Below are 27,543 nucleotides of genomic sequence, written 5' to 3' on the forward strand. Positions count from 1 at the left end.
GGCCCAAACATATGGTGAGGGTCTGCTGGGAACATCTGGCCGAGCACTCTGTCGGGGAGGTCTTTAACTCCCACCTCCGGGAGAGCTTCTCCCAGCTTCTGAGGGAGGCGGGGGACATTGAGTCTGAGTGGACCATGTTCTCTGCCTCCATTGTCGACGCGGCTGTTCAGAGCTGTGGCCGCAAGGTCTCCGGTGCCTGTCGTGGCGGCAATCCCCGAACCCGGTGGTGGACACCAGAAGTAAGGGATGCCGTCAAGCTGAAGGAGGAGTCCTATCGGGCCATGTTGGCCTCCGGGATTCCTGAAGCAGCTTACGGGTATCAGCAGGCCAGGCGTGCCGCAGCTTGGGCAGTTGTGGAGGCAAAAACTCAGAACTGGAAGGAGTTCAGTAAGGCCATGGAGGAGGACTATCGGTCTGCCTTGAAGAAATTCTGGCAAACCGTCCGGCACCTCAGGAGGGGGAAGCAGTACTCTGCCAACACTGTTTACAGTGCGAGTGGGGAGCTGTTGACCTCGACTGGGGACATTGTCGGGCGGTGGAAGGAATACTTCGAGGATCTCCTCAATCCCACGTCACGTCTTCCATTGAGGAAGTGGAGGCTGATGACTCAGAGGTGGACTCGTCCATTACCCAAGCCGAAGTCACTGAGGTGGTTAGCAAGCTCCTCGGTGGCAGGGCACCGAGGGTGGATGAAATCCACCCCAAGTATCTCAAGTCTCTGGATGTTGTGGGGCTGTCTTGGCTTACACGCCTTTGCAACATCACGTGGCGGTCGGGGACAGTGCCTCTGGAGTGACAGATTGGGGTGGTGGTCCCTCTTTTTAAGGAAGGGGAGCGGAGAGTGTGCTCCAATTATAGGGGAATCACACTTCTCAGCCTCCCAGGGAAGGTTTACTCCAGGGTACTGGAGAGGAGAATTCGGCCAATAGTCGAACCTCAGATCCAGGAGGAACAATGCGGTTTTCATCCTGGTCGCGGAACACTGGACCAACTCTATACCCTTCATAGGGTGCTCGAGGGTTCATGAGAGTTTGCCCAACCAGTCCACATGTGCTTTATGGATCTGGAGAAGGCATTCGACCGTGTCCCTCGTGGTATTCTGTGGGGGGGGGGTGCTTCGGGAGTATGGGGTTCGGGGCCCTTTGCTAAGAGCTGTCCGGTCCCTGTACGAACGGAGCAGGAGTCTGGTTTGCATTGCCGGCAGTAAGTCAGACCTGTTCCCAGTGCATGTTGGACTCCGGCAGGGCTGCCCTTTGTCACCGGTTCTGTTCATAATCTTTATGGACAGAATTTCTAGGTTCAGCCAGGGGCTGGAAGGAATCCTGTTTGGGAACCACAGGATTTCATCTCTGCTTTTTGCAGATAATGTTGTCCTGTTGGCTTCATCAAACCAGGACCTTCAGCATGCACTGGGGCAGTTTGCAGTCGAGTGTGAAGCGGCTGGGATGAGAATCAGCACCTCCAAGTCCAAGGCCATGGTTCTTGACCGGAAAAGGGTGGCTTGCCCTCTCCAGGTTGGTGGAGAAGTCTTGCCTCAAGTGGAGGAGTTTAAGTATCTTGGGATCTTGTTCACGAGTGAGGGAAGGATAGAGCATGAGATCGACAGGCGGATCGGTGCGGCCTCCGCAGTGATGCGGTCACTTTGCCGGTCCGTCGTGGTGAAGAAGGAGCTGAGCCAAAAGGCGAAGCTCTCGATTTACCAGTCGATCTACATTCCGACCCTCACCTATGGTCATGAGCTTTGGGTAATGACCGAAAGAACAAGATCGCGGATACAAGCGGCCGAAATGAGTTTCCTTTGCAGGGTGGCTGGGCACTCCCTTAGAGATAGGGTGAGAAGCACAGTCACTTGGGAGGAGCTCAGAGTAGAGCCGCTGCTCCTCCACATCGAGAGGAATCAGCTGAGGTGGCTCGGGCATCTCTTTTGGATGCCTCCTGGACGCCTCCCTGGGGAGGTGTTCCAGGCATGTCCCCCTGGGAGGAGGCCCCGGGGAAGACCCAGGACACACTGGAAGGACTATGTCTCTCGGCTGGCCTGGGAATGCCTCAGTGTTCTTCCTGAGGAGCTGGCCGAGGTGTCTGGGGAAAAGGAAGTTTGGGCTTCCATGCTCAGACTGGTGCCTCCGCGACCCGGACCCGGATAAGCGGAAGAAGACGAGACGAAACTTCAAAAGAGCAGTGCATGCAAGACAGCCCAGGAATTTCTCAGAACTGGAAGACTTTTGCAAGGAAGAATGGATGAAAATTCCTCAAGCAAAAATTGAAAGGCTGGCTACAAAAAGTGTTTACAAGCTGTTATACTTGGCAAAGGGAGTGCTACTAGGTACCAACCATGCAGGGTGCCCAAACTTTTGCTTCAGGACCTTTTCCTTTTTTGTCATTTTGAAAATGTAAAAGATGAAAATAAAAAATTGTTTTTGCTTAAAATATAAAGGGAATGAGTCATCTTTAACTTTATGCCTTTTGGAGATCAATTCATCTCCAACTTGCTTAACTGTTCACAGTAATTTTGACCAGGGGTGCCCAAACTTTTGCATACCACTGTAACTAATTTTTAATCATTTTGGTGCCATTTCTGTAATCTAGTTGTACTCTGTGATAATTACAGTTAGTATATTTTTTATGACTTATCATTGTTTATACAATTTTGCCCATTTATTATTGTCTTTTATATTTTATTGTTTCCTGCTGTCATCAAGAGGACCACATTGGAAATAAGTGTATTTTATACTTTGTGTTGTCCTCTGTGCTATTTGTACTGTATCTTTTTACATGTATGAATTTTACCAAATAAATCCATACCATACCAGCAGCTCAGGTGTTTCTGGCAATATTTCTGTCTTTATTCATACAAGTGCATCTTCCTGTAATGTTCACATGAATCCTGTATAGTAAAGCAGTGTTTGTTTAACCTCTTTCTGCGTTGCCGCGGGGGTTGGTAATTATGGTAGGCTAGCCTGGGGACGTCTTTATGAGGAATTTTTTCATGAATGAGTCGAGGGCATGCCAAGTGTGCTAACGAGTAGTATAACGCATAGTTTCAGCCTCGTTTTACAGGTAAAGAGTTCAGGTTTGTCCATAAGTCAGGGTTGCAGCTCATTAATACACTATTTCAGATGTATAGTGAAAAAAATCAACACTGTCACCTTAGTAGACTTTTCACTTTGCCCCTTGCACCCAAATGGCATCATGCATCACCCTTCCAACAGGCAACAGGGAAGCCTCCTGGCGGCATTAGAGCAGCAATAGAAAAACGCTCCCAACTTTCTTATAAAAATGGTCAAGCATGCCTGAAACTTTTCTTATGGGCTCTCAATATTACAAGCTACCAACCCATGTATGTATTTACTTTACATTTTCTATTCCTTTAATGTAGGTGGCTCAGGAGTATGAGTCATTTTGTTGCTAACCTGAGACAACAGCAGCACTTGGCAGCACCCTGAGTGACCAAGCAGCCCTTTTTTTGGGATAGCGTTGTTTGTTCCAAATGAAGAGGGACATAGAAAAGATGTGTCTAAACAACACTCGTCTCATTCCCACCTGGTTGGCTTGCTGCGGTTAACGGGCATCTCTTGTAAGCAGCAAGAAGCAAAGAAGTAAAAAGAAAACTGCACCTCTGAAGGTAGCATGCTAGAACATTTGAACACCACAGGATTCTGACAATAATGCTTGTCCATACAGACATACAGCTCTAGTGGCGAAGGAACTCGCCAGACTTGACACTGATATAGAGGCCATTAGTGAAGTTCGATTTGCAGATCAAGGCTCTTTGAAAAAGGATGGAGCTGGGTACACTCTCTACTGATCTGAAGAAGGGAAAGACGATCCCAGCCTCTCAGGCACTGGATTCATGATAAAGAACTCTCTTGCTTGCAAACTTCAAAACCTCCCCGTTGGACACTCTGACCGTATCATGTCTCTTTGGCTGTCACTGCTCAACAACCAATCTGTCACCCTCTTCAATGTCTATGCACCCACAATGCAGGCAGATTCCTCTTCAAAGGACACTTTCCACTCAGAGCTAGGGAGCCTCCTCAGTCAAGCTAACAAGATACAGAAGAAGAAAGAACAGAGACTGGTTTGACAAAAATGATACTGCATTTCAGGACCTTCTTCAGAAGAAACACACCTGCTATGAATGACTCCTCTCAAAGCCAGACAATCAGGCCACCAAAGCAGACAAGATCATCATCCTGGGTGACTTTAATGCTATGGTAGGAAAAGACTGTGACATATGACCAGGAATCTTGGGCATGGAATTGTTAATTGCAGTGACAATGGAAAGCTTCTCCTAGGGCTGTGTGCTGAGAAGGCATTACTAATACCCTCTTCCAGCAAAAAGCATGCTTCAAGACAACTTGGCATCACCCACATTCCAAGCACCGGCACTTACTGGATTACATCCTGGTGCGCCAAAGGGATGTACATGTGCTACATACACGTGCTATGCCTAGTGCTGACTGCTACACTGATCATTAGCTGGTCAGGGCCAAATTATGCATGAAGATCAAGCCTCAACTAAGGAAGAAAGGGTCACAATTGAAAGAGCTACATGTTGACAGGCTGCATGGATTGAAAGAGGAGTTCCAGAAGAAATCGGAAGAAACTCTTACCATCTTTCTAGGCAATTCATCTGGGGTACTCAACCCACAGTCTCAATGGCAACATTTGAGAACCATCCTTCAGAAGAAAACCGCTGAAGTAGCAAGATACAGAAGAAGAAAGAACAGAGACTGGTTTGACAAGAATGATACTGCATTTCAGGACCTTCTTCAGAAGAAACACACCTGCTATGAACGACTCCTCTCAAAGCCAGACAATCAGGCCGCCAAAGCAGCCAAAAGGAGAGCATGTAGCATTGTACAGTCCAAGCTGAGGGAATTGCAAAATAACTCGTGGGTCAACCTAGCAGAGCAAACCCAGCCTTACGCTGACATGGGAAATACATAAGCATTTTATGAGGCTTTGTGTACAGTGTATGGTCCAACTCATCAGGTTGTAGCACCATTACGCTCATCAGATGGTAACAGCCTTCTCATTGACAAGAAATCCATGCTTCTTCACTGAACTGAATACTATGGAAATTTATTTGGTTCAAGAAGAGGCAATCAGGAAGATCCCCCAACAGCCAGTTAGGACTGAGCTGGACAACCCGCTGACTCAAGCAGAAGTGAAAGGAGCAATCGCCAAGCTGAAGTGCTACAGGGCTCCAGGAGTTGATAATATCCTAGCAGAGGTCTGTAAACTTGGAGGTGACTCTTGTTAGGAGGGTCACAGATCTATTTACGGTGTGCTGGGAGTCAGGAGTCATACCACAAGATCTTCACGACTCTGTCATCATTTCTCTCTACAGGAACAAAGGCGTGAAATCAGACTGCTCAAACTACAAAAGCATCATGCTGCTGTCCATTGCAGGAAAGATACTCACAAGTGTTATCCTGGACACTTCAGAGACAATCAAGGAACAACTGATGTGATTTTTATCCTTCGGCAAATCCAAGAGAAATGCCGGGAGCAAAAAAAATAGGACTGTATACAGCTTTCATAGATCTTACTAAGGCATTCAACATGGTCAGTAGAGATGGGCTCTGGAAGATCCTTTCAAGGCTTGGTTGCCACTTATCTTGCTCACCATTATTCAGCAGCTTCATGAAGGCCAGATGGGGCACATCAAACTTCACAGTGACATGTCAGAATCATTTCCCATCAGTAATAGAGTTAAGCAAGATTGTGTCCTCACCCCAACACTCTTTGCTATTTTCTTTACTATGACGCGAAAGGAAGCTAAGGATGACCTTGTTGAAGGAATCTCTCTACGGTTCAGGACTGATAGAACTGTCTTCAATCTCAGAAGACTTGCCGCTCACACAAAAATGGTGGTGATGGTGATCCTTGAGCTTGTCTACGCTGATAACTGTGCACTTCTTGCACACAGCAAATCTGGCCTTCAGATTGTAGTTGATCGCTTTGTTGCTGCAGCCAAGCCCTTTAGCTTCACTATCAGCCTGAAGAAAACAGAAGTGCTTTATCAAAAGCCGCCACATCAGCATTGAAGGATCAACTCTGAAGACAGTTGACCATTTCACATACCTTTGTAGAGTCATCTCCAGCAATGCCACAGTCGACAGGGATGTTGATAATCGATGAGCTAAAGCTAACAGCTCCTTCAGTCACCTTCAGAAACATGTTTGGGAGAATAATTATCTCCATCTCGACCAAGATCCTCATGTATGAAGCCGCCATCATCGCAGCTCTTCTCTATGGATCAGAAGCCTGGGTTCTGTACCAGAAATATGTGGAAACTTTTGGAACACTTTCATCAGCAGTGCCTTCACTCTATAATGGGAATAAAATGGCAAGACTACAAGACTAACATGAAGGAGCAAGCCAAAATCACCAGTATCAAAGCTATTCTATTGGCAAGACAGCATCAGTGGGCTGGTCAGCTGGCACAGATGGATGACACTTGAATGCCCAAAACTGTGTTTTATGGAGAGCTGAGTCAGGGTAAGCGTGATAAGGGAGCTCCATATAAGCATTTAAAGGACCAGCTTAAGCATCACTTGTATGCAGTAGGAATTCCTGAAAAAGACTGGGTGAATATCGCCAGGGACAAGGCAAGGTGGAGAGCAACTTTAAATCGAGGCTGCAACCTCTTTGAATCAGTTAGGCAAACTGCCATTGAACACAAATGTAAATGGACAAAGCTGCTTTCAGCCAGAGCCCTCCTGCACAAGGTTTTCCATGTCCACTTTGTAATAGACTGTGCAAATCCAGTACTGGACTTGCACAGTCACCAGAATATATATATAGCCACAGTCACCAGAATATATATATAGCCACCAGAAATTGTGTCGCCAATGACAATCTTCCTACTGATCCTTGGACCCGAGGAATCAGCCATCACATCATCATAAGCACACGCTGTGATTGCGCTCTAATCTGGAACACGTGTATAGTACTGTAATTAGTCTTCAGGGCTTTCCCCAGAAAAAAAAATATCAGAGTCGTGCAACTGATGTGGAGGCCAGCCCGTAAGGCCCTGAAGTCTGCCAGGAGGGTCCAGGGGGCATGCTCCCCTGGAAAATTGAAAATTTTGAAATTCAAGACTTCAGAAATGGTGCATTCTGGTGGCACCTAGGGCTGATTTAGGCACAATTCAACATTATTAAATTAGTTTTTTTTTTTACCTTGTCAAATATGCAAGGGGCAAAATTTAAAGACCAAAATTAGAAAGAAATGAAAACACTTCGTAGCACACCTCTTCATTTTCCAATTCCAGGATGCCAGGAACAAAATAGAGGTCAAATCATGCAATAACACCATCTAGTGACCAGCGCCTAGAACATGGTTTTATGTATGGTAGCAAATGGCAGTCAGTGCACGCAACAAAACCCTTTATTTTCACTTCTGGGTTGAGTACCAGGATAGTCTAAACCTATATATTACAATATCTTCCTATTTCTATAGTTATTACTCATTTTCAGAGGGGAACAGGAGATATTTAGGTGTGGAAAGTACTCTGCACATTGTCCAATTTATGGTACTGATTTTTTTTTTTGTGTGTGTGTGTGTTTGCGTGTGTGTGTGTGTGTGTGCACGTGACAGCGTGGCACTGAGGTCGCACAACGCGGCAGAGTGCTGCGTATCTGCGCTTTGGGGAAAGCCCTGATTTTAATGGCACTGCGCGCACAGCACCAACACGTGGACTTGACACAGTGATTTTTCTTTTTTGAAGACTCCGACTCATTGTCATTAAAGGTGAGGGACACAAATTTAGATCTCTGTCTGCAAAAGTTCATAGTAAAAGAGTTCATTATACTGGGGTTGCAGTGTAGTTGTATCATAGACAGATAGATATACACATACATACTTTATTATTCTATCCGCATTCACTGGATATGAGCAATCGCGTGCTCTGATTGGCTACTCAACTACTAGGCTATCAGTTCATATACCTTGAGTAGAGAAAAACAAAATCATGGATTAAAGCAAAAAAAATCATCTGACTGAAAAAAAAGCTCCATGTCGTTGGCCCCTACCATGTCAGCGATGCGTCAAATTTTAAACGCCGTGTTGTCCATTATCCCCTAGTACTACTAGGGGATACTACTACTATAGTACATTTACATAATTTTAACAAATGACTAAAGCTAAGGCAAGACTTTACCATTGTCATTACTGGCTATTCATGATGAAACATCAAGTTTTCAGCACAAAGTGCAAATTTATTTCAACAATACTTTAGTAATGCACAACAGTGGTTCAGAGAAAAGTACAAGTGCAGTCGAACTTGAACCATGCTTTCAGAAGAGTGGAACAGAAAGAAAAATAGGAAAATCTGTTGAAATAAAGCCAGGAAACAAGAAAAGTAAAGTGAAAGTTCACTTTTTCTGCTTCTTCGCAGTGAAGCCAAAGGCATCTAGTTTGGCAACACCTGATGCCTGTTTTTGTTTCTTTTTCCCTGGCACAGCAGCAGGAGCTTGCCATTATCACCCATTTCATTTCGCCAAGCCCATCTCCACTTATTCTTTACCGTTTTGTCGATGTCTGACACATCTGTGCCTTCATTTAAAAGAAGCGCGTCCATGCTGGCAAAACCGAAAGTAATTTGATGCGCTCTAGTGATGGAAATCGAAGGGCCTATGTCAGGTGAAATATGGCCTTATACACAGTACTTGAGTTGAGGGGGGGGGTGTGGGGGGATGGCATCCCCCTTCTGAAATAAAAATCTCAAATCATCCCCCTTATAAAATGGCCATCCCCCCATTACATCCCTTGGGCCATTTTACCAATTAATGTGGAAATTAGCCTACTATTATTTTAACAAATATTACTACCATTTCAACATTAGAGGCTTTACGCAGTGATAGCCTACATGTAGCCGGATAAAAAAGACGCATATTTATTTATTTGGTTGCACCTCTCATTCACACCTATATGGAGGTTTCAGTCACTGAAAGCAGCTACTTTTGCAAACTCTGGGCAGAGTGGAGATTTCTGAAAACTCCATCTTCAGACACTCGTGTAAATTGGGAAAACGAAGCAGCAGTGGGCGAGAGGGTGCGCACGAATATAATGAGTCATAGGTGTGAATCTTTCATCGAATGCCAATTGTCCCGGTTCTTCATGAAATCACACGCACACGCACAAATTCATTAGGTTAACTTTCAAATAACTGTTCTTGTGCACTTGCGACACCGGAGCCACTTTCCTGAATTTTGAGCTTTGGAGTATTCGCTTCTTTATCTATTTAATCAATGAATTTATTTGTCACATACATTAAATTACTAATGTAAAACATTAGTAGCCTATTTAAGCAATAGCTGTTTTCTCCACTGTTTTCCGACCTTTTGTGCTTAGTGAATGACACACTTCATTACACTCCACTGACTGACTTCCAATTCCGGACTTTTTTGAAAATGTAAAATATAGGCCTACGAGATGGTTTTTTTGGGACTTAATTGGCGTTGGTCCTTCACTATTAATTTTTGAGACTGACGAGGCACTAAATACTGTGGAATTATTTTCTCCTTACTATGAAGTTTGGCAAGTTTGACAAGTGTCGGGAAATCTTGCAGCCTGACTCTGCAGCCTCCAATGTTTAAGCGAACTGCTGAAACCATAATGTTTAAAGATTAAATCGTAGGCTAATCAAACCAAAGAAAAACACAGCCTTTCCAGAACGTTGTCTGCCGAAGCCTGTTTAACCTACAAAAGGCTTAATAGCATAGATCTTGCTGCGGTTTCAACAGGGCTATTTAGATTTTTCACCTGATCACCTTTCAATAGGCAAATATCATTATTATTATTACTACTACAATAGGCCTAGTATTAGTAGTAGGCAAGTAGTTGCCTAGTAGTAGGACAGCCAAATTGTTTCATCAGTGGATCCGCCGTTAAAAGGAAACTGATGCGGAGTGCCGCGGCTCGCCTCGGGGTGAATCGTGTCCCGAGGCGCGGGGCTGGCCCGCCCTGGCAGTGCTGGTTCGTTGGGGAGAGGGCAGAGGTCGCTGGCTGCCAAGTTTGGAGAGGCTGGGACCTCCCCTGGCCGAGTTACGAGCGTCCAAAGTCGGGCTGGAGCCGCCAATAGAAACGAAACTCAAGCCGAGCACCTCAGCTCGCTGCCTACGCTGAGCCTCCCCGGGACTAGACAGTAGCGTAGGCTGTATTTATTTATTTAGGCCTATCTAGCGCAACAACTTATTCCTTTACATATACTCAAACATAGCACAAGAAAGGGTTCAACAACAGGCAATCACAGCAGCTTGGTGAAGTTCTAAATCACATCGGTGTCAGACCTATGGGCCTACCCCCCTTTTTTCCTCAGATCTGCATCACTCTCATTATTGATCTTTAGCGCTCCCAGTTGACGGAAATCCGTCATAGCGACGGAAAACTTTAATCCATGCAAAATGGTGGCGCACATCAAGTCAAATACATCACTTTGTCATCAAGTATTTAAAAGAAACAGAAACAGGTAAAAGAATATAGCCCCCCCACAACATATACTGGTCCCCACTCCAGCCCAGTTGGTGGCATTAATGCACCTTTAAGTTGATTTGCCAACCGCCAAAAAAACCCTAAAGAAGAAGAAAATGGTGGAGTGTGTTACTGAACCAGCCGAGGACGAAATAAAAACTCTACTAAACAACCCCCCCCAAAAAAATAAATAAATAAATAAATATGGAATAAAAGTATTTGCTGGTAAGAACTTCTTTTTTTATTTTTCAAGAATTATCATCGCATTTTTCATAAATTGCTACTATCATTTCGCCGGTTTGTTTACATTCTAAGCGGAAATGATTTTGGATAAAGTTCTTATTTATCGAATTTGCAAAAAATAAAAATGCTCCGTTTCTCAAAATCTAGTGAATGTGGATAGAATAAAACAGTTATTCCATGCAATCTCGTTGTACATGGCTTATAGCCAACTTGGTGCTACACGCCTCGTCGGCTATCAGCTCATGTACGACTCGATTTTGTGGAATAACTGTTAATTAAACCCTTACAGGAATTTAAGAATAACTATTTCAGATGTTAGTTTGTTATTATGTTAGTTTGGCATTCATGAACTATAACCTTATAATCAGCTTTACTGACTCTACTAAACATAAAACCTGAACCAAAGTGAAGATACCCTATATTCACACAGTGATCTCCTTAGAATATGAACACATAAATGCCACTATGACTGAAGGAAAAGAATGAAATGGGGTCCAATCAGGATGAATGCTTTGAAACGTTATTATAATGTAATTGGAAGCCATGGCCTAATGGTTAGAGAAGCAGCTTTGGGACCAAAAGGTCGCTAGTTTGATTCCCTGGACCAGCAGGAATGGATGAAATGCCCTTGAGCAAAGCACCTAACCCCCAACTGCACCCCAGGCTGATCTGGGCATGTTGTACGTTGCGCTGGATAAGAGCATCTGCTAAATTCCAGTAGTGCAATGTAATGTAATGTCATAATGTGTTTGCTGATGGTCTAGAGATGCCAATGGTGAAAATACATGTGCATTCACAGACAAACACATTTACTTTTTTTGACACAGAGAATCTTTTCTGCATAAAACATACACTCGTACAGATACGGCCCACGTACAAAAAAAAATATCATGTAACAAACTGGTCAGTATACCTCTGGTGTGACATCACGAGGCGCAAAGCCAGTTCCACCGGTGGTCAAGATAAGGTTAAGCTCCTTCTCATCACACCAGCCCACCAGAGTCTCCTATGTGCATGCCATTAACAGAAGTGAGTAGATATGCATCTGATGCAAGTACAATGTAATCATGGTGTCTAAACTTTATAATCCTGTGTGTGTGTGTGGGGGGGGGAACAACAGTGTCAGTGTTTACATATCTGAAACGTTTACCTTGATTTCATCTATCTCATCAGGCACTATTTTGTATGCAGATATTATGCCTCCAAGCCTGTGAAACACATATACACACTTTCTTAGACTGGAAAAAGGTTACAAGGACACTACATTTTTGGCAATAAAAATAGGGAGTGCATACAAGAAAATGTTCGAAAATCCCACAGCAAAATATGCAGATGCATCGTTGAGATTTAGCAGCTATTTTGTAAAACAAATACAGTACAAATCCAATTTCCAGAAAAGTTGGGATATTTTCCAAAATATGGGTTTGTGCAACCCCAGTGGCTGGGTATTTTTACCTAAATAGTAGACAACTTTTCACAATATTATGTACTTTAGGTTTTGAAATATCTAAACTCGTACATTGAGAATGTTCTTTTTGAACTGACTAACAATTCTCATGAAGTTTGGCACAAAGGAGTGAGGCACGACCCATCCTTGCTTGCAAAGACTGAGCCTTTGGTGCATGCTCCTTTTATACGTAATCATGTCACCAATTAACCCACTTATTGTGGAATGTTCCAAAATGATGTTATACAGGTATGTATATCCTATCAACTTTTCGGTCTTATTTTGCCTCTGTCCCAACTTATTTTGAGTGTGTTGCAGGCATCAAATTCTAACTTTGTTTATATTTACAAAATACAATCAAGTTTGTCAGTGTTTTTAAATATAAACACAGGGCAGCATGGTGGCGCAGTGGTCAGCACTGTTACCTCACAACAAGAAGGTTCCAGGTTCGCGCCTCATGACCGATGGGGTCTTTCTGTGTGGAGTTTGCATGGGTTTCCTGCAGGTGCTCCAGTTTCCTCCCACAGTTCAAAGACATGCAGATTAGGTAACTGGGGTTGCACAAGCCAGTGCATATTTAGTGCCAGTCCCAAGCCCGGATAGATCGGGGAGGGCTGCATTGGGAAGGATATCCGGTGTAAAACCTATGTCAAATTAAATATGTGGAACAGAGTTGCTGTGGCGACCAGAGTTCCCACTGACACTTGTCACACTCAACATTGACGAGCATAATCCATCAGTGACGAAGAGAAAATCACTAGCAGTCGTCACAATGACTAATGTCATTATCATAAGTTATCTTTTCTAGAAATCCCTACGTTACTGAAATCCAACCCCAGTGAAGAGACGCCGGGAAGCCAGAGTGAAAGCAATAAGCACATGCTTGTGACCAATAAAAATCCACTACACATAACCAAATGGGTGCCAAGCTTTTGACCAATCATAGTGCATCTTAATCGGCCTGGTGTGGTGGTGCAATTATCTTTGTGTGAACTAAACAATGGCGCAGTATAAGTTGATGAAGTGTTTTGGGTGGGCTTCTTCACGCACTGAAGATGACTTCAGGGCTGATATAGCCACAGGGAAGACACACTCAGAGCCCCTACTGTCCCCGAGCATATTGGAAAGTGTCAGTAATACAGGGGTCGGTAAAAAACACCAAAGTGAAAGTGCTGTCAGCTGGCAAGCAACTGAAGGGAGCCATGTTCCCGGACAGCATGGCATGTTGAGTTCCCATGGCTAACGCAGTGGCATCGTTAGGCCCCATAACTCAGGCTATAACCCTGGGTATTTTTGCTCTCAAAAAAGTAAGAGATTAATAGAAAACAACTGACTTGGATGTCATCTGGGATTTCGAATGTTGTAATATAATAATGTAGCTTAGAATTTGTCTTTGTGGTCCTAAAGGAGAAAGATGTGAGTGAGAAATTATATATTTTTATTAAACCGATGATAAATTTTACTGGGCAGCACGGTGGTGTAGTGGTTAGCGCTGTCGCCTCACAGCAAGAAGGTCCGGGTTCGAGCCCCGTGGCCGGCGAGGGCCTTTCTGTGCGGAGTTTGCATGTTCTCCCCGTGTCCGCGTGGGTTTCCTCCAGGTGCTCCAGTTTCTCCCACAGTCCAAAGACATGCAGGTTAGGTTAACTGGTGACTCTAACTTGACCGTAGTTGTGAATGGTTGTCTGTGTCTATGTGTCAGCCCTGTGATGACCTGCCGCCTTGTCCAGGGTGTACCCCGCCTTTCGCCCGTAGTCAGCTGGAATAGGCTCCAGCTTGCCTGCAACCCTGTAGAACAGGATAAAGTGGCTAGAGATAATGAGATGAGAAAAAATTTTACTAGTGACATTAAGTCAATTGACACATGCCTCAGTTTCCTGAGACATTCTGGGTGTTGATAATAACTTACTAATAAGGAGACAGCAACTGAAGTGAACTAGATAAATTTAAAAACGGCAGAGCAAAAATCAGTAACAAAGATGCCATAACCTTTGAATGTGTGCGGGTGATAATATTATCTTGTAAAGTTAGATACAACTTCCCCAACCTACTGATGCCAATCTCCCATAAAAAATACAAGCCCCAGAAAAACCTGACTTAGCCCATGCTAACTAACGCATGATGAAAAACGCGGTGTCATTCTGTTTGGTTTATAAATTGATGGAACATTCAGATTCCTTCACTGTTGATTGTTCCAAGATTCTTCTTGACTCTGTGCAATTGTAAATCAAGTTTTGTGTTGAAGTTAAGGGTAAAGGGAGTCCTAATACCTCTTTTTAATTTAATGCTAAAATAACCTTCAGACCAGACTCAAACCAAAGAGTTTTATTTTAGCTTAATGGTGCGCAGGGCACCCAAAATCAAGTCTCTCTTATTAGAGGCTAGAGTGGAGCCTAAATTTTATACGGAATTGAGAGGCCTGTATCTGTACAAATATTTGAATTGTCCCAGTTTGGTTGGTATAAACCTGTATTCAAGTCCACTTTGATAAGTCAGTAACTAAGAAAAAATACAGACTAAAAAAAGTGACGAATACTTGTTTAACTTTATTTTTCAAGGAAAAAAAGTGGAGAATATTTTTCAGAACCCAGGGGTCTCCCTGGGCGACTCCTGATGGGAGCAGCTGAAAGAAGAAGTTGGTCAGTAAATCCACAGGAAATATTTTCTTTGGACTTTTGTCAGTGAAATAAAGGTTCACATGAATTAATAACAAATCACAGATTTTTATTCTTATTGCATTTTGGACAAATATCCCAACTTTTCTGGAAAGGGGGTTTGTAAATACACCACATAGGAAAATGCTTTATGTTTGAACAAGGTTAACTTGACACCAACGACACTTGACAGGGTTGCCTCCACCACAAGCAATTCTAACCTTTCTTGTTACTAATTTTTTTTGCCAGGAATACCCTAAAAATATTTTTCAACAGAAAGGAAGCTATTGAGAAAAAAATGGACATGCGATTCTGCTGTGATTAATTCCAAAATCTAACTAGTTCATCTGTCTCTCCACCACTTAGTGGTGGAGAAATAAAAACATTGTATTCAAATAAACATACACCCTACCCCCAAATTTCAGGCTGGTTTTTACTCCTGAGTGAAAGTTGGGAAAAAATAGATGGTTAATTGTGGTTTTAAACTATTCTTTATTGTCAGAACACTTCCCAAACAATGGAGCATTTCACAAATCTGAGGTAGGATATTCAAAACAATTATAATGATAAAATCTTTTTTCATACATTTTGCACAAATTTAAAAGTTACAAATCTTGAGTAACTCATGTATTGCAATGGCTGGATACAAGATCTGCTCATTCATAGGCAGGCAAATGCAAGATCACAGCTGCCACCGTCACATGTTAGTCAGAAGGTCCTAGTTCCCACTTGTGAAGTCGGAATTACGAGTATGTCATTTTCAAGGGCTTTGTTGTCGGAGCAAAATGAAAAATGGCAAATGCAAGATTCCTCCTCACCTGTTTCTTAGGGAAATCCTATTTTGATCCCATAATGTACATACTAAATAGCATTGTTCTATATCAAGTGGACACAGATTACAAATTAGCTTATGTATCCAATTAACAACTAACAATACATGTATTGCTCAAAATAAACATTTATGTACCATCCGCTCTCGAAAGTGTCCTCTTCTCTACTATGGAGAAAGACTAAAGGTCATCCCCTCAGGAACTTGGGTGTCAAAATTGGGTGTCATGGCTCAGGTGGATAAGGCACCATACCATAAATCTGGGGACCCGGGTTCGATTCCGGCCTGATGTCATTTCCCGATCCCTCCCCGTCTCTCTCTCCCGCTCATTTCCTGTCTCTACACTGTCCTATCCAAAAAGCCCAAAAAATATCTAAAAAAAAATTACAAGTTGAGCAGGCGTTCATGTTCAACTTCCAAGTAGGCAGCTCATCTTTACCATAATTCCAATCGCACATGAAGGCAGCAATGCTTGCAAGGATAAGGTGGCACTCTTCTTTTTGGACCAAACAACATACAAAACTTTCAAAAGCAGTCAGCGATGTCGTTAATTTACTGAGTTGTGGTCTGATTCTTTGTATTATTAATTTAAAAAAAAGCTTAGATATGTGCCGTGTCACAAGTCGTAGCAATCTCATGCACTACTGATGCGCATATTCCATTGTCCTCTTTTCTCCCCAAATGATGGTGTGACCTACTATGGAAGTTCTTGATGCAGCAGCACTGACTTTCATGGTGATACTCACCATGACAGAATCGTGACAGAAAATCAAAATACAGCTACCAACTCAACGACAGAAAGGCAGCATGTCCCTCACAATATGGCAAGTAAATAAAATTATGTCAGTTACCCAAAATTCAATATGGTGTGACATCAACTTGACATTGCCTGTCTAAGCATGGAAATTAATTATATTAATTTTTACAGAGGAAAATTATATCGCAATAATTATCATTGTTTTATCACCTAGCCCTACTCACTGCATGTGTCATTTTTGCACTTTATTTTTGGACATTAAATTTTCCTGAAGGGTGCTAATAATTCTTAGCTTGACTGTATTTAAAAACCATAGTGATAAAGAAAAATCCCAGATAATTTGCATTACAGGAGGCATGATCAGACTTGCATAGGCTTACCTGAGCTGTAGCTTTAAATTAATCAAAACCTTTTAAAAATTTGTACTATTTAGGTTTTCAATCCAGCAATCAGAATACCATAAAAAAGGTACCTCTGGCTCATCCAAGTTCAATACGTTATTGAAACAGCTGCTTTGATTTGTTTGATTCATTCGCTTGGTTTTGCTCAAATATGCCTTTTGCTTATTGGTTTAAATTTTGAAAATAGGAGAATAATGCAAGGTGCAGTCAAATGAGCTTTTGATATTAGCTACCTAATGGGCATAATGGTGGATAACAGAAAAAATGATAGTGGGGTGCAAAAAAAGGTGGATTTACTGACCTGGATGGTGGATTTTCCAAAGACTTTTCTATAAATAAATCCTGATGACATAACTTTTAAAAGGTTAGACTACATTTTATTTTATGAGTGAAATACAGTTTAATTTATGAATTTCATTTGGACTAGCTTGCAATGTGGGAACAGGCATCTGTCAACATCCCATCAATCATGGTATCTCCAGACCTTTCAGTTGACCCACAGCCAGTGAAGCATGCTGAGAATTACACTCAGATTAATCCATTATTCTTGACTGACAGGCTGTGGGGGTAGGGTCTGGGTAAATAAAAATTATCTACACACACACACATATATACACACACACACGTGTGTGTGTGTGTGTGTGTGTGTGTGTGTGTGTGTGTGTGCACAATAATATACATCAACTGTACTCACAACAATGGGTCATGAACCAGATCTTTAAGGTTGATTCCACTTCGGTCCTCAGCAAGGTTTCTGTAACAGCTGTCACTTACTACCAGGGGAGGCAGACAAAGAGAAAGTAAAACAAATACATGTATGTATGATATATAAATGACCCTGCAACTCAGCAGCTACATCTGAGACTTATGTACACAAATTAACTACAGGACACCAAAAACCAAAGTCACCTGGAATGCTTTTCAGTTAACAGGTGTGCCTCATCAAAGGTTAATTAGTGAAATTTCTTGCCTTCTTAATGCATTTGAGATCAAATATTCAACAGTAAATCATTTTTAAAAAAGCGTAAATAGCCCTAGAGATCAGCCGTAGTAATGTATGTCAGGAACCACTATACTAAAAGAGAAACAACAGTCCATCATTACTATAACGCATGAAGTGTCTTAATTAATAAAAATGAAGAAAAGCCATTGAATTAAAAGGTGCGTCCAAACTTCTGACTCTCGGCTTGCACAGCCTGCAAAATTAATATTAGGCACTGGCTTTGACATGAGCCTGACTTGCCATCATACAGTTACATCAAACAAAGTTGATACAACATAACACTTAATATTAAACACTTCTCATAAAATAGTGTTTTTATTCCAATCAAATTTTAATTAAATAATTAAAAACGTTGACAAAACGCATGAAGAGCTGTCCAGAGAATGCCATGCGCTGTGGTTCAAAAACATACATCATAAGGCTTTAACTGAGGAAAATGCGAATTACACCCATGTGTGTGGTGACCACTTTAAATCTGGTAAGAGTTCATTGCAATTTAAAGCTATGTTTTCCACTGATTAACCCCCTGGGGTTGAGAGCTTTGCCAGCGAAGCTCGGCGGGTTTAGAATGAGTAGATCATGTATTTACATAAATATCTTCGTGAGTTTTTAATCATACAAGCATGATAACCATATTGACAGAAACGTTATACTTTATGCTTTCCTATTAACCTACTACCAGATAATATTATACATCAAACTACGGCCCGCGGGCCGACTCCGGCCTGCCACCCCAGCCCCTCTGCCCCCCACCACTTGAACCGGCCCTATGAGGCAATCCCCAAAAGTGGTCATGGCCTATTTTTTTAAATTGCTTTTTGGCAAATAATAACATGTCTGCATCTTGTATTTTGTTGATTTTATCAATTAAAATTGATATTTAGTTATAAAATGAACTATTCATATTTTCCGAATTTTCGTCATATGCTCTCAATCAAGCAGTGACAGGCAACGCACACACAGAGAACTGTCAGTGTTCAGGACAGCAAAATGGCTAGCGGTAAGCGAAAAGTTGAGAGTGCAGAGTTTTTAAAGAACAGTGGACCACCGATTGTTTTTTCGTTCAGTGTAAGGACCGTGCAGTTTGTCTTGTATGTAAAGAAAGTGTGTCGGTTTTCAAAGAATATAATCTGCGTTGTCACTACGAAACCCGCCACAAAGAGCATGCTAGTTTGCGAGGGCAAACAAGAGAAGACAGGATTCGGAGGATGAAATGCGGACTGGCTGCACAACAGAATGTATTCCTTCGCCAAACCCAGATCAACCAGGTTGCTGTCCGAGCTAGCTATAAGGTAGCTCACCTACTAGCTACCCATGGAAAGCCGTTTACTGATGGGGACTTTGTTAAAGTATGCATGCTTGCTGTGGCCGAGGAGGCGTGTCCCAACAAGAAGGATGCACTCAATGCGGTGAGTCTCTCCGCACCTACTATGACCAGGCGAACCAAAGATTTGGGGGACAACGTGTATGACCAGCTGAATGAGAAAGCGTCAGAATTTGAGTTTTTTGCTTTGGCCATGGATGACAGCAATGACGTGCAGGACACAGCACAACTGCTGTGATCTATTGATCTATTGCTCATATTATTATAATTTCACTGTTTTTTTCTGTATTTATTTTATAGGCCTATTTATTTGACATTTATTAAGTGCTGCACACAATTATTATTAATATTATTAATAATATCAACAGGCCTACGTACAATTTATAATTTTCCACTCACCTTTGCCAGTGTCAATCACTGATTGTGCAGATGTTTCTTACCTTGACAGCTTTGATGTTATTTTTATTAGAAAATAAATAAATGGAATATCTGTGGTATTTCAAATTAAAACAAAGTGTGAAGACTCGATTACTACTTTTGCAAACCACTAGTAAAGATAAACAAATATGTGCCAGGAATCAAGTGTTGATATAGTAGTGTTGATATAGTAGTGTGGATATAGTAGTGGGGATATAGTAGTGGGGATGGCTGTCCCAGGCTAGTAATCTCTACTACACAATGAGGCCTGCTGGTGGTCATATTTGTCTGGGTCATACAATTCTATGTTATATAGCTGACCCGACCCCGGCCCCCCATCACAGTCAGGAACGACAATGTGGCCCCCAGAGAAAAAAGTTTGGTGACCCCTGTTATACAGTGTTTTGCAAATGTATTTATCCCACTTGGTGTTTGTCCTGTCTTGTCGCATTACAAACTGGAATTAAAATGGATTTTTGGGGGGTTACCAACATTTGATCTACACAGCACGCCTACCACTTTAAAGATGAAAATTGTTTTATTGTGACACAAACAATAATTAAGATGAAAAAACAGAAATCTGGAGCGTGCATAGGTATTCACCCCACAAAGTCAATACTTTGTAGAGACACTTTTTGCTGCAATTACAACTGCAAGTCTCTTGGGGTATGTCTCTATTAGCTTAGCACATCTAGCCACTGGGATTTTTGCCCATTCCTTAAGGCAAAACTGCTCCAACTCCTTCAAGTTCGATGGATTGCATTGGTGTACAGCAATCTTCAAATTATGCCACAGATTCTCAATTGAATTAAGGTCTGGGCTTTGATTAGGCCGTTCTAAGACATTTAAATGTTTCCCTTTAAACCACTCCAGTGTAGCTTTAGCAATATGTTAAGGGTCATTGTTCTGCTGGAACGTGAACCTTCATCCCAGTCTCAAACCTCTGGCCGACTCAAATAGGTTTTCCTCCAGAATTGCCCTGTATTTAGTGCCATCCATCTTTCCTTCAGTCCTGACCAGTTTTCCTGTCCCTGCAGATGAAAAACATCCCCACAGAATGATGCTCCCACCAGCATGCTTCACTGTAGGAATGGTGTTCTCAGGGTGTTGGGTTTGCGCCACACGTGGCATTTCCCATGATGGCCAAAAAGAAAGAAAGAAAGCACAACTTTATTCAACACACACTTGTGAAATTCCTCTCTCCATTTAACCCATCTGAAGCAGTGAACACACACATGCACACACACGTCAGCAATGAGTACACACACATACCCAGAGCAGTGGGCAGCCATACTAACAGCGCCCGGGGAGCAGTTGGGAGTTAGGTGCCTCGCTCAAGGGCACCTCAGCCCAAGGCCGTCCCATATTAACCTAACTGCATGTCTTTGGACTGTGGGGGAAACCGGAGCACAAGATCAATTTTAGTCTCATTTGACCAGAGAATCTTCTTCCATGTGTTTGAGGAGTCTGTCACATGCTGTTGGGCAAACTTCAAACATGTTTTCTTAAGCAATGGCTTTTTTCTGGCCACTCTTCCATAAAGCCCCACTCTATGGAGTGTACAGCTTAAAGTGGCCCTCTGGGCAGATACTCCCATCTCTGCTGTGGATCTTTGCAGCTCGTTCACGGTTATATTTGGTGTCTTTGTTGCATCTCTGATTAATGCCCTCCTTGCCCAGTCTGTGAGTTTTGGTGGGTGGCCTTCTCTTATCAGGTTTGTAGTGGTGCCATATTCTTTCCATTTTGCTAGAATGGATTTAAAGGAGAACTGAAGGCAAATTTTTATTCAGGGTTGTTTTACAATCAGGGTACAAAGTTTGTGTCACAGGGGTCCAAAATTCAAATTGATTCAAACTGGTTCTTGTACCAGTTTTTAAGTGAAGGACAAGTTAAAGAACAGATTTCAGGTAATTTTTTGACATATGTGTATGGTAGTTTTGTGTAATCTGCTATAAGATGGCAGAAACAAATGAAGTGATTCTCGGAGAGGACTTTTTTTTTGACAATTCAGAATCCACTACTTCCACAGTGCTTTTAAGGCTGTAAGCTTTGTGTTAGTTGTCTCTAATATTTATGTTCCAATATCTTGACCACATTTTAGGATGAAAATAATCATTTTAGATATGTTATTTTATATTGAAAAATTAGCTGTCTCGGAGAGGACAAAGTCCAGGGCTACAATAAACAACCAAGTTTATTTAGTCAAGCCTTTTGATATTGAAGATAATAAGTGTTAAATGTGATTTTTAGCTTGCGTACCCTAATTGTAAAACAACCCTTAATCAAAATTCTACTTCCCATTTTATTAAATATAGGAATGCATTTTTGATAGCTATTTTGTCACTGTAAGTTATGAGTGTTTGAAATATGCTATGTAATATCAGTGCATAAGTCAAAGTAATGGCTGTAAATGAGATTTGTTGAGACCTGTGCAAGACATCGTAAGACGGAAGTAAAACGTACAGCGGAAATCAAAGTGACCAACATCTACCAACATTGTCAAAAGACACGCGTGCCCTCTTTCGAATGCTGATGTAATCAAGCTGGAAGTTGGTTTTTTTTTTGATAGCAATCAGGAAAGTTTGAAAACAGTAGGCAATAATCATCATTTTAAATCATCAAATATTGTTTTTGTGCAATATTTCGTTTGGAAAACAGTTTTCAAAATGCCGGCACCGACACCTGGCTGACACTTCACATTTAGAAGTCTCGCACAAGTCTCATGAAGATCGCGCAGATAAGTGACACCTGCTGTGGACCAAACAAACTAAATTCAACATGGCTAAAAAACAAACAGGCCGATAAGTATAATATTTAATTGCAATTAGTTGCCAGCCCAAGCAGGCAAGCAACTAATTGCAATTAAATATTATACTTATCGGCCTGTTTGTTTTTTTAGCCATGTTGAATTTAGTTTGTCTGGCCTGGGAACGCCTCGGTGTTCTTCCCGAGGAGCTGGCCGAGGTGTCTGGGGAAAGGGAAGTTTGGGCTTCCCTGCTTAGACTGCTGCCTCCGCGACCCAGTCCCGGATAAAGCGGAAGAAGACGCAATTAGTTGCCAATACGAGTCACGATATAAGGTTACTAAAACTGAAAACGTAACTGAATAACACGTTAATTAAGAAATAAAGCAAGTTTAAAAATGACTTCAGTTCTCCTTGAATGGTCCTCCCTGGGATATTCAAAGTTTGGGATACTTTTTCATAACCGAAGCCTGACCCATACTACTTCACAATTTGGTCTCTGACCTGTTTGGAGTGCTCCTTGGTTTTCATGTTGCTTGCTTAATAGTGTTGCAGAGTCAGGTAGTGGTAGGCATGTTGTGTAAATCACATGGTGCTAACCCCCCAAAATCCATTTTAATTCCAGCTTGTAATGCAACAAAACAGGACAAACACCAAGGCGGATGAATATTTTTGCAAAAACACTATTTTTTTTAATTACCTCAATTAGATGAAACATAAAACTTGTCACCTTACTCAGTCACACTTGAGTCAAAGTGCTGAGAGCCAACTTATGCATTCATAAAAGACATGGTAACGGCATGATAATCACTTTCACTCTTTCGATTTCGATTGGTTTCTCTTTCGCGGTGGGAACGCCCACTGTAAACAGGATAAAATGTCAGCCATAGTTTAGGCTACCTGTTTGGAGTGATTTGATGCTCAGGCGGTGCTTCAGATGATTCAGGACAGCAATTCAATTTGAGGACAGCGATTCAATTCAAGCTTGAGAACTATGACACTGATGATGAGCAGTGTCTTTTTTACTTCAACTCGATACAGCCGAAGATCAACTCGAGTTAGTGTAAATATTTCTTCTATTTCTTATGAGCATATCAGTTGATGTGTGTGCTGCAGTGCATACACACGAAAAATGATGAAATTTTTCCAGAATTAAAAGTATTTTCCTCAACAATAGTTAATTATGCTCTAGTTTGAGTTTAAACAGAGTAACAGAGTTGGTTGTGGCTCTGAACTGAGTAAAATAGTACAAGAGTTAATTTCAAGACAATGAATAGAGTCAAATACAAGCACAAACAGTAAAATATTAACACTGAATTGAGGAGAATTGACTATGGAAAAACACCTCGATCAAAAGAGTAACTTTTTTTTTTAAAGAGAGGGACCAAATGGTATCTGGCGTAGAGTAAAATTCTTAAATTTGAGTAAATTTTACTCAGGCAAATTTCCTGTCTCATCTTTGCGTGCGTTGGCGGCACAGTGGTGTAGTGGTTAGCGCTGTCGCCTCACAGCAAGAAGGTCTGGGTTCGAGCCCCGTGGCCGGCGAGGGCCTTTCTGTGCGGAGTTTGCATGTTCTCCCCGTGTCCGCGTGGGTTTCCTCCAGGTGCTCCGGTTTCCCCCACAGTCCAAAGACATGCAGGTTAGGTTAACTGGTGACTCTAAATTGACCGTAGGTGTGAATGTGAGTGTGAATGGTTGTCTGTGTCTATGTGTCAGCCCTGTGATGACCTGGCGACTTGTCCAGGGTGTACCCCGCCTTTCGCCCGTAGTCAGCTGGGATAGGCTCCAGCTTGCCTGCGACCCTGTAGAACAGGATAAAGCGGCTAGAGATAACGAGATGAGATGAGATCTTTGCGTGCTTCTTGAGTAAACAAAATGTGCACCGGCGCTTGTTTGCTCTCTTTAGGCCGTGGGCCCTGGCCGTCTATCGTTCAGTTTTGTGACCAAATCAAACAGACTACTTAATTTTTCGTGAAATAGCTGTGTAACTGCTCCTAGAAGATAAATTCACTTGCTGTCATGCTCAAAACTTGCACAATTAATAAAATATCCAGAGTGTTTGGGCGAAGTATTTTTTTCTCCTCTCAGCCAATCAGATTACGAATACGAGGGTGTGTGGTCTCATTATAATAAGTAAATATCCAAGATGGCTGCCCCCAGCACAGCCATGGATGAGTCGGAAAAGTCTGGAAAATTTACTTGTTTGCTGCATATATTTAAGAAAGAAATATCCAAAGTAATGCCTTTCATAGCCCTAAGTTGGAAGAAGGCATGCGAACGTGTGGAAAGATGGAAAGACCTAGAGGATTGCATAGAGAAGCAAATTTCAGTGGAACACGCAGACATGTGGGCTCAGCCTTGGGTGGATGTAATGAAAGTCATACGGATACCACAGGAATTGCTATTCTCACTTCACTAACAAAATGAGGATTGCTAGGGCTGCCAAACGATATAAACAAGTGGAAGGACAGTGTAGTGCAGAAGCCACAGGTGGTATGACACTTCCTAGTCCAATACCGTCAACATGTGAAAAGGTTACTCCAACCCCTTCCACAAGTACCAGGACATTACGGTCGGCAGAACCCCTATTGGTCAGCCATACAGCCCCATCTCGCGTGAAGTATGTGTTGCCAAATATTTGCATTGTGTGTAAGAAGAAGGATATTTTCATAACTTCAGGAAAAAGCAGATGGATTGGAGACAAGCTTGTTCAAGCTGAAACAACTGATGCTGATTAGTTTGAAACTGTGTTTCTTTATTTTCCATGTGTTGATTATGTAAGGGGTGGATTTATAAACTTTATTCATGGATTAGATTATTCATGGGTGTCACATGAACTTTATTTCCTTGCATTGTAAGCCAAGTTTAGTCATAAACTCCTCTACTACTAGTCTGTGTTTAAAGCCATTTCTTGAGGACAAGAAGACATGTATCAGGAAATGGTCATAGGCCCTGCAAGAATTTTTTGTATTCATTTTTTTCCCTTTTTCTTCTTGTCAGATCTCCTCTGATTATAATTATCGTGTTTATTGAATTTACTGGTTTTTAGGTTTGCTGAGACAGGCAGCTGAAATGAAAGCTGATGAAAGCATCCTTGTGCATACCAGAGGACAAAACTGTATGGCACTTGAAGTGAAATACCATAAAAGTTGCGAAAGAAATTACACCTACTTCTTCTATGAAAAAAACAAAGAACAGTGAGTATTGGCTGGAATGTACTATGGACTGTCTCGTGAGCATTCTGTTCAAATTAGAATACTCAATTATGACAACATACCATTTTACTAAATATAGAAAAAATCCTAAAATTTCTGAATATCTTATTTTTTGGCTGCAGGTCTGAAACACCGTCTGTCCTTTTATGAGAAGTCATTCTGCATTTTTTTTTGTGAAAATGTCATGGAAGCAAGGATCATTCGTCAGCATGAAGTGTTCCGGTTAACCAAACTTACAGCGATGTTTGTCAAGACTGTACAGGAACAAGAAGATACATTAGTTTGGCCATGTCTGTCGGAGCACCTCTTGTATTGGAAGGGTAACGTCCCAGCAGGTGGACGGATCAAGGAAAAAGGGCCACCCCCGCAAGACCTGGTGTGAGCTGGTCAACCAGGACCTCAAGAAGCGGTGCCTTGCACCCAAAGATGCTTTAGACAGGGACTTCTGGAAGAAGGAATTACGGACTTGCTGTGCAGCGTCCAACACACTGGTGGTGTTTACATGACGTTAAACCGGATAGTGGGTGTGAGTGAGTGATACAAGTAAACACTTTCATTTTTGTTTTGGTCAGGAGTCAGATTTAGCAGGGTTCCTTGATCCCACCCTTGATTTGTTGGTGGGCGACCACAACCCTGGATAGATGATTCTGGCTTCTATTTTCATGACTCTTTGATCACATCACTATCCCTTGAACATAAGAGAATCCTTATCATTAAATTTTATTAGCCCCCTGACCAGGAGTGTACAGATTTCTCCACAAGCCCTGACAATCGACAGTCTACACCCATCAGATAGTTCATTAAGTTACATATCACATGTGCTTTAGAGTCTGAACTGACCACTATAAATTAATCTGTTCTTTGAATTTCTGTCCATGTGAGAAAAATTTACCTAGTGAAATATAATTGATAAATTATACTTTTTATAGAAAAAATAAATGTTAATATTATTAATTTATATTATTATACAGTGTTTCCCACAGACCAGGTAGCAATTTGTGGTGCTCCACTGTGCCGATGAGGGAATCGTGCGCGGTGGTGTCGTGGTGGTCGGTGGAGTCGGTTATTGGGGTGTATGCAAAGTGTTTACAGCGGGCGGTGTTCAAACACACAGTATTTTTCTTCAGAGTCACCTGCTGGAACTATTTTAAAGCTACAAGAAGCATTTGAGATTATTCAGTTCAATCTAAATTCTTTTAAGTTCTTTAAGAGAAGACAGCTAAAACAATTTTTACCAGAACCCTGCCTGGTTTCATTCCTCGACCCAACTTTACATTACAGGGCAGGCCATTAGTTTGCTGGGCTTGATGTTGGTGGAAAACACGTCTTTTAAATTTATGAAAATTACTCACCAAAATTGAAGTTAAAGTTTAGTTTTTTGCCTTTTTGGTGGCAATCTTTCAATCATTCTTTAGTTGACATTCAAGGAATAAATTGCAAAAAACAAGCTGGAGGTTTGTATTTTAAATATTGAACTCAACACTTATCTCAACCAATACTAAAATGAAATAAATAGTATAATGTAACAAAATAATAATAAAGTAAAATATCATAATTAGATGTAAGAAACCACTTAAGGTAACACCAAGGCAACTAACAATAATGAAAAAGCATTACCCTAATTGATGCAAAGCCTGCATGCCCTATCAGAACATTTAATTCTGCGTGGCTTCCTGAAAAAAAACTCAAGTGCCCTATTGTAAGGGAAGTCATTGGGTTCTGGACCATTTATGGAGATTCGTAAGCAGGCTGCCAGGTGTTCCCCTTGGAGCCTATTCCTGAGGTCTGTTTTAATCTCTGGATAAAGTACATTTTCTTCATCAAAGCACTAAATTTCCATTACATCAAAAAAATAAAGGAATACTGAATTTCTATGTGCTTACCCTATTCATAGCTGAGAAATCCAGTGCAGTGATGGTTTAACTACTTCACCAATAAAGCTAATAAAGATGTTTCTTAAAATATTCAGATTTTATGCTTCAGATAGCATCAACTAGGCATCCCTGCGAGTATAACATTTTATTTAGGCTA

The 27,543-nt window shown here is 41.7% G+C and overlaps 1 protein-coding gene across 24 annotated transcripts in view; it reads right to left on the reverse strand.

Annotated features, from left to right (window-relative positions):
• gphna (gephyrin a) overlaps window positions 1-27,543 on the reverse strand; it is a 471,572-nt gene that overhangs the window by 361,557 nt on the left and 82,472 nt on the right. For 23 of the 24 annotated variants that reach the window (XR_009655626.1, XM_060933582.1, XM_060933586.1 and 20 more), the window contains exons 2-4: window positions 17,505-17,583; window positions 11,876-11,933; window positions 11,639-11,731 (exon numbers count right to left, since the gene is read on the reverse strand). The exons of the other annotated variant lie outside the window; for it this stretch is intronic. Coding sequence is in view for 22 of the 23 variants with exons in the window: in XM_060933582.1 (XP_060789565.1) it covers window positions 11,639-11,731; window positions 11,876-11,933; window positions 17,505-17,583 (230 nt within the window). In the remaining variant the exon portion in view is untranslated. The remainder of the gene's footprint in view (window positions 1-11,638; window positions 11,732-11,875; window positions 11,934-17,504; window positions 17,584-27,543) is intronic. 24 annotated transcript variants of the gene reach the window in all.

The sequence above is a fragment of the Neoarius graeffei genome, chromosome 11, assembly GCF_027579695.1.
Source record: "Neoarius graeffei isolate fNeoGra1 chromosome 11, fNeoGra1.pri, whole genome shotgun sequence".
NCBI lineage: Eukaryota > Metazoa > Chordata > Actinopteri > Siluriformes > Ariidae > Neoarius > Neoarius graeffei.